Here is a 7449-nt window from a genome sequence, read left to right on the forward strand (position 1 = left end):
GAGTTAACAATTTTGGAGTTTTAAAATTATTCAAAATAAAAAACTAAAATAAGAAAAACAAAACTTTTAATTCAAATTGGGGAGTAGTTTCTTCCTAACATGGCAGTCTATATCTATAAAATACTAGAAATATTTTGTTATATAGAAAATAATTTGATTTCCAATTTAAAGATAAAAATATTATTTCAAAATAAGAAAATATATATCTATGTTATATTAAATCATCAAAATATTAAACCAATTGACAAGTTAATACAAGTCATATTAGTAAACGTATAGTACTAACTACTAAGTACGTGCTAATTCAATAAAGAATAAATAAGGAACAACAAATTTATTTAATTACTATATGATGCGTATCCTTTAATTTTGTATAGATTTTGTTATATTTGTGTAAACTATAATAAATAATAAAACAACAACTAATATTTATTAAAATAATATTATATATTATATAATAACTTTATAATATTAATATACTTTCAAATAATCCGCGCATCGCTCGGGTACTAACACTATTATTCATTAAAGGAAAAAGTATTGTCTATTAAAATTTTATCATTCTTAAAACTAGAAATGAATTTTATCCATTTCACAGCAATTCGTGATGATAATTTCCCATTCCGATGTATCAATATTCAGATAATTTATGTGATACTTCTTTCATTCAAGTTACTTATTCACTATTGACTTGACACACCCCTTAAGAAATAATAAATAATATAATACTTTTACTATATCATCCCTAATTATTATTATTGAAAATTTAACTTTGACTATTATAAATCCAAGTGTTGATAAATGATAAGGGTAAAATAGGTATAAGATGGTAGATTATTCATTAGTTTTTTCAAACTGAACAAATAAAAGTAGATATTTATTTTTAGTATAATTGATAATTAAACTTGGACGGTGGGAGTATTACTTAATACTTCAGTAAAGTGGATCACTTGAAGTACTTAACGAGGAAAACGAAAAGAAAAAAGAAGGCTACATATAGAACCTCATAGCACCTTTAATTCATATCATTGTGGCAACAGAAAACTCATTTACGAGGATTTAATGAATTGTTTGGCATTTATTGACTATCATTTTCCTCAGGTTCATTTATGAGTATAACTGTGTTATTCTTGTTTCACTTTTCTTTTGCGTGTATCATTTGGCGTTAATAGAGACAGATTCAAAATTTAAATTTTATGAGTTTAATATTTAAAAAATTTAACTTATTATATTTTTAAAGCTATAGATTCATATATACTATTTGTTATAAATTTAATAATTTTTTGCACATAAATTTATAATTTACGTTAAAAGTTATGAGTTCAGTTGAACGAGTAAGTACAATGCTACATACGAGCCTCTGGTCCCATATGGTTTGAAATTTTGATTAATTAGAATTCACTGTTAAAAAACCTTCTTGTAATTTTATTCCCACAACTTAAATTAGAGATATTTAATTAAGAATGAAATTCTCAATTTTACAACAACTACGATTACTACAATAATTTCAAACTAAAAAAGGTAAGCATTACGCATCAGTTGTTGTACCTTTTTCTATTTTATTTGTACAGTCCATATCCAAATAAAAATTAAATTTTACCGTAGATTCAGATTAGGAAGAGCAAGGGACCTACACATTCCCTGATTGGAAGAAAAGCTCATCCCCCCCTCCCCAAATACCTTCATATTAAGTCCTCAAATTCTCAAAAACCTGAAAAAAGCAATTTGATTTTTCAATTCGATGTCTGATAGCTGCAACTCACGGCACTTCTCATGGCTGATGAAATCTTGCTTCCCCAACCCCCAACATCCACCACCCCACCACCCTACTCCCACCACCACCACCACCACTACCATTTCTGAACTCCCAGATGACCTCCTCCTTGAATGTCTCTCACGGGTCCCACATTCTTCCCTCCGTTCTTTGCCTTTAGTCTGCTCTCGTTGGTCCCACCTTCTCGATTCCCCGTCTTTTCACCTTCTCCGTCACCGTAATAACCTTATACGCCTCACCCTCTTCGCCGTTTCAGTTTCTGATTCCACTCTTTTTACTGCTAGTTACAGATTGAAAAATGACTGTTCTTGGAAGATTTGCTCTTTTCAAGATGGGTCTTTTTATTCTCTGTTCTCGCATTCTCGTTTGTCGGCCATTGGTCGGAGAATTTACGTCATTGGTCGGGCGGCGATGCTCCGGTGTGATACATGGACTGGTACTGTGGTTGTTAGAGAAGGGCCACTTTTCCCGAGGAAGAAGTTTGCTGCGGCGGTTGTAGGCGGGAAAATCTACGTCGCCGGAGGTTGCGCAAGGTCTGCAGCGGTGGAGGAGTACGATCCGGCGAGTGACGCGTGGAGCGTGGTGGCGAACGCTCCGAGGAAGAGGTACGGATGTGTTGGCGCGTCTGTAGACGGCGTGTTTTATATCGTCGGAGGGCTCAAGATCGGCGGCGCATCGGGGAATGACGGAGTGGTTGCGCGTGGGGCAGACGCGGCTCATGTTTACGCGAGCTCGATGGACTTATACGATGTGGCTAACGGTGTTTGGTTGAGGAGCCGTGCCGTCCCCGGCGGCGGCTGCGTGGTGGCGGCATGCGCGGCAGCTGGGCAAATCTATGTACTTTCAAGCCATGCAGTGGAGCTTTCATTTTGGAAGTTTAATGGGTCACGTAAAAGCAACGGGTTTGGTGGATGGTGTAGGATAAAATCGCCACCACTACCGGCGCAGGTTAGACTAGACAGCACGGTGAGGTTCAGCTGCGTGGGGATAGGAGAGAAGGTGGTGCTAATACAAGTGAATGGTTGCATAGACGACTTGCTGCGGCGGAGTGGGAGGGTAGAGAGGGGGATGAAGGAGGGGTTGGTGTTGGTCTACGACTGTGCCGCCGGCGAATGGAGCCGTGTGGCCGATTTGCCGGAGGTCATTCGCCGAGCCGCCTGCGTCTGTGTTGAGTGCTAATTTGCGCGGTGTGATCTTGTATCATAGAAGAAAGTACTTGTAATTCATAACATTGTATTCTTTCTTCCTCATTGGTAAAAGAAGAAACTTTTGGCAATCACTATCTTCAACAAGTTGATACATGTTAATTTCAAAATGTTGGTTAAAACTTAAAAGTTGCATATAAAGATCAACTAATATATACTATAGTTTTGTTGTTTATGTTTAGGTCAATTTGTGATGTTTGCTGAGAAAATGGGCTTTTGGCTCGTACTTAACTTTGTAGCAACTTATATGCACAGATTATAACAAATTGATTGTAATTTAGAGAGTGTTAATTGTTCAATATTATACTTGTGTTGACCTCTAAAATGACTAAAAGTTGCCATTAGAGAAACTAGAATTTAGAGCAAAAATTTCAGCCTTACCGTCTGTGTGTCGGCCGAGCATCATTTACGTTCCGTGTTTTGATTTAGACGGTATTTGGATTAGTTAAAAAGCTTGATCAGTGCTTTTATTTAACTAGAAACTAGAAGTTTGTGTTTTGATATTTTTTACTATTGGTTATGAGGGTTTTGACGAAGATGCGCAATTGTCTACCTATATGTTTCTGACTGCATAGCAAAGTGTATAATTTTTGTTACTTTTAACTCTAGCCAACACATGTAACTGTTGTTTTTACAAATTTGGTAGAAAATGATAGCATATAGCCGCTTACAAAATAATAGTCGAATATATATATATTCTATATGTTATATATAAATTTTATACACCTTTTCAGTTAACGAATATAAATAATTTCTGGCGCGGATTAAAAATAAAATAAAAATCCTTTTTAAATTGAGCTCAAGCAGTTTAAAAGTACATTTTACACGCAAGTACTTGAAAACTACTTTTTATTCAGCTAATCCAAATCGGCTCTTAGTTTTGCACTATTCGGTTTAGACTTCTTATTTTTTATTTTGGAAAATTGCAATTCAATCTGAACCAAAATAAGTTTAATCCAATTTATTTTTTTTCCCCTCTTTTCGGTTCAAATTATTTTCCCGATTATGTCATATAATATGTTATAAATCAATTACTCCTATAAGATAGTTATACACATTTGATAAAATAATCAAACACTTATGATACTTGCAAAAGCAACGAGCAATCTTTCTAAAGCAAGAAGTAAGGGCGTAGCAGCTACCCCTTGGTGAAAAAACGTAATACACCCTGAGGAATTACTACCAGCAGACTTTCCTGTACTCAAAGTGAATTGTCTAAGTGCTCTCCTTTGTCTCATTATTCATCTCATAATCATTTGATTCCGCCCCTAAAACTAGCTCCTCCTCCTCCCCCTCCTCCCCCTCATATAACAAGCAAATAAGAATAAGCTTGCACGACTTAATATCACAATCAAAATATAATTATTTACCCGAAAAACGGATAGAGTTGAATTTATACGTAGTTCTAAGAATACGTCGTATAGTTTGATACAAATCGGAAAAGTATGTAGAAAAATATCGAATATTGATTGTAAAAAGGGAATGAAATACAAACCAAACTAAGTAGAAAATGATTTACAGATAAGCAAGATGAATCAATGTACAAAGCTCACAAAAGGATAATTTCTCCTGTATCTATATGTGAATATCAATAATCTTTTCAATAAGGGAGTGTATAGATGCCTTAATGTTCCCCCTTTTATAGAAATGATAGCCACTCTTTTATAGTGGAGGAATCCTACTTTGGATACAATAAAAAATACATAGTGGGGATCCCATGATAGATTAGTTAATTTAGCTTTTCCTTAATTCATGTCGAGATTTTCTCCCCAAGTGTGGCTACAACGGACTCTTGTCTCTTAGCTCGATCTTGGTCGGACTTGATATTGGTCGATCCCCAGATTTCGAACTCGATACTGACTCGAGCTCGATGTTGACTCAGGCTCGGTATTGAGTTCGATGATGCTTCACATAATAGTTCGATTTGGACTCGAGCTCGATAATGACTTCGAGCTCGGTATTGATCGGTCCCTGAATCTTGACCTTGGTAATCTGGCTTCGGATCTTATCTAGGTATTATGAAAATGACCCTTGGTCCATCACGTATCAATCTTGACTAATCACTTGAAGAGCAAAACCGATTTTGACCGTATACAGATAGTCCCCTCGTTTCTCGGGAAGAATGTGGCGAGAAACGACATGATTTTCCAATGATATGACTAGATATACACTGACGTTTGTATCGAGCTCGACCATGACATACGTGATAACTGTCCCGTCGGTCCAGTTACCAAGGCATTAAATATGTGTCAGACGATGGTCGGCCACTGCTGATATTGAACCGTCATTGCCAACTCTATAAATAGTCCCTCTCTTTACCATTTTTTACTTTTAGATCTTCAATCTCTAAATCTTCTAATTTCTTTTTCGCATCTTCTGAGTTCTTCATCTATATGTCTATGATTTTCACTGCAAATTTCATTCTCAAAACACCAAAATACTTCTGATCTTTGTTCATAGAAATTTAGATGGCCAAAACGTCAAAAACTGTTCCTCAAAAAGAGAACGCCTCTTCATCGCGGCCTACCAGCGACAAAATAGTGGTGGAGCCAAGACCTGAGGAGTGTGTTCCCGGGGTGTGTGTTCTCACTTCTGATTTTAAGACCGATAAAGCTTTGTCGGTTCCCGGTCGATGCGAGCCAGTATCGAGGTATATATGCTCGATAACTGAGGGATACCTCAAGTAGGTAAAGAAAGATTATAACTGGGAGACCAAAGAAGTGATAATCCCGGCTCCCGAAGAAGATATTACTACTCATGTGAAAGGGTTTTTAAGTGTTTATACTTACCCTTTCACGTTGGGCCCCTCGACCATGTGGTCATCGATTTTTGCCGCCAATACTGCATAACCCCAAGCCAAATCCATCCTTCTTTTTGGCGAATCATTATTATGATCCGCTTCTTTGTAAACAAAATCGAGGGGATGCTTTTCACCCTCGACACCTCATCAGGTTGTACAGCCCCCGCCTCTATCGAGGTGGGTTAATAAAACTCCAGTGCCGGGCCACCAAAGTGCTGTTCTCGAGCATAGACGAGGACAAGGACCGAGGATGGATGGGCCGATTCGTCCGAGTGAAGACTTCCGACCTAATCCCGGCCGAGAAGATGCCATTTCCCGAGGAATGGAATATGAAGCGTAAGTACAATCTTACTGTTAGCTCCTATTGTTTTGCTCATTTGTTTCTTGCTCACCGATATCCTTTTCCGTGATGTAGCGGTTTCTTGGATGCCCGATGAAATTCCTAACCTTAAGAGATGGGTACAGGACCTGGACTCGACCTCTACATAAGCCGAGCGCTCGTGGCGCGATTTATCAAAGGGCCGATGGGAGGCTAAAACACATGGTAAGCTTTTTTCCCACGTCTTTGTTGACTTTGCAAAGCGTTTCTTACTTATTTTCTTTTTATACATGCCTTGGCAAAGTTGTTGTTATGAGGCCCTTATCTGGTGAGGAGGAGACTTTGATCCCGGCACCGAAACCGACGAAGGACAAAAAAGAGGAAAAAGACCTCGACCTCCGAGGATCCGAAACCTTAGAAGAAGAAGGCTCGTAAGCCGAGGAAGAATAGCATCCTTCTGATCGAAGACTCTATTCAGCGTCTTAGGGATGAAGATGAAGAAGAGGAAAAAGATGCCTTTGGGCTGGTAGCCCGAGTGAAAATAAGCACCGAGGCCCCAAAGGCTACTGAATCGGTGAAGGTTGTAGAGATTCCATCTCGTGATGAGGGAGTCTCGGGAAGAGAATTGGTCGAAGTCCCCGAGGATCGAGGCTACCCCCTACCATAACGAGCCAATGGTGAGTACGACTACAAGGGCTGATCTCGAGCCCCCCCGAGATGGAGAGAACGCCCCAAGTGATTCACTTGGGGCAATAGAAATTGGAGGCTCCCCGTTGCTCCCCTCATTTTCCTTCTGAGATGATTCGTGAGGCACGGGCCTTGAAGACCCTTTCCATTGAAGGAGACCACGGAAATGATGATCCCTTCCATGATTATTTTACTGGGTCGATAATACTACCGGTCTGAGCGACTTGGAGGTCCCGAGGAAGGACTCGGGTGAGGCATCGAGCCTTTTTAACGAAGTGCAGCGAACTCTGAATCGGGTAAGCCTCAACTCCCTTTGTTGGTATTACCCTTGAGTTTGTTTCTCTTTTAACTTATTTTATTCTTTCTGCGTAGGCCTCAACGCTTCATCGGGAAGCATATCAAAGATTGGTTCTTCGGTTGTAGTATCTTTCGATCCGCTATTTTTGGGCGGCCAATCGAATGAGAGCGGCCTCTCGTCTTTCGTCCAATAATTCAAGGCTCGTGTCCATGGTCTCGTTATTCGACTCCTTTGTTGCATATCGAAACCTGATGCTAGGTTCTCCGACCTCAACCGGGATCAAAGCTTCGTCACCATAAACCAATAAGAATGGTGTTGCTCAGGTACTGGATTTCGATGTTGTGCGATATGCCCATAGGACCTCGG

At 39.0% G+C, this 7449-nt stretch overlaps 1 protein-coding gene across 1 annotated transcript; it reads left to right on the plus strand.

The window, feature by feature from the left end:
• The first annotated feature begins 1504 nt into the window (after positions 1–1504).
• LOC107829492 (F-box/kelch-repeat protein At5g26960) lies at positions 1505–3154 on the plus strand. Its single transcript, XM_075222358.1, has one exon. The coding sequence runs from the start codon at positions 1742–1744 to the stop codon at positions 2951–2953; it is 1212 nt and encodes a 403-aa protein (XP_075078459.1). The 5' UTR covers positions 1505–1741; the 3' UTR covers positions 2954–3154.
• The last annotated feature ends 4295 nt before the right edge of the window (positions 3155–7449 follow it).

The sequence above is a fragment of the Nicotiana tabacum genome, chromosome 9 (genome assembly GCF_000715075.1).
Source record: "Nicotiana tabacum cultivar K326 chromosome 9, ASM71507v2, whole genome shotgun sequence".
NCBI lineage: Eukaryota > Viridiplantae > Streptophyta > Magnoliopsida > Solanales > Solanaceae > Nicotiana > Nicotiana tabacum.

Excerpts from the sequence above, each read along its gene's own strand:
- LOC107829492 (XM_075222358.1), top strand. The coding sequence starts at position 1,742 with ATGTCTGATAGCTGCAACTCACGGCACTTCTCATGGCTGATGAAATCT.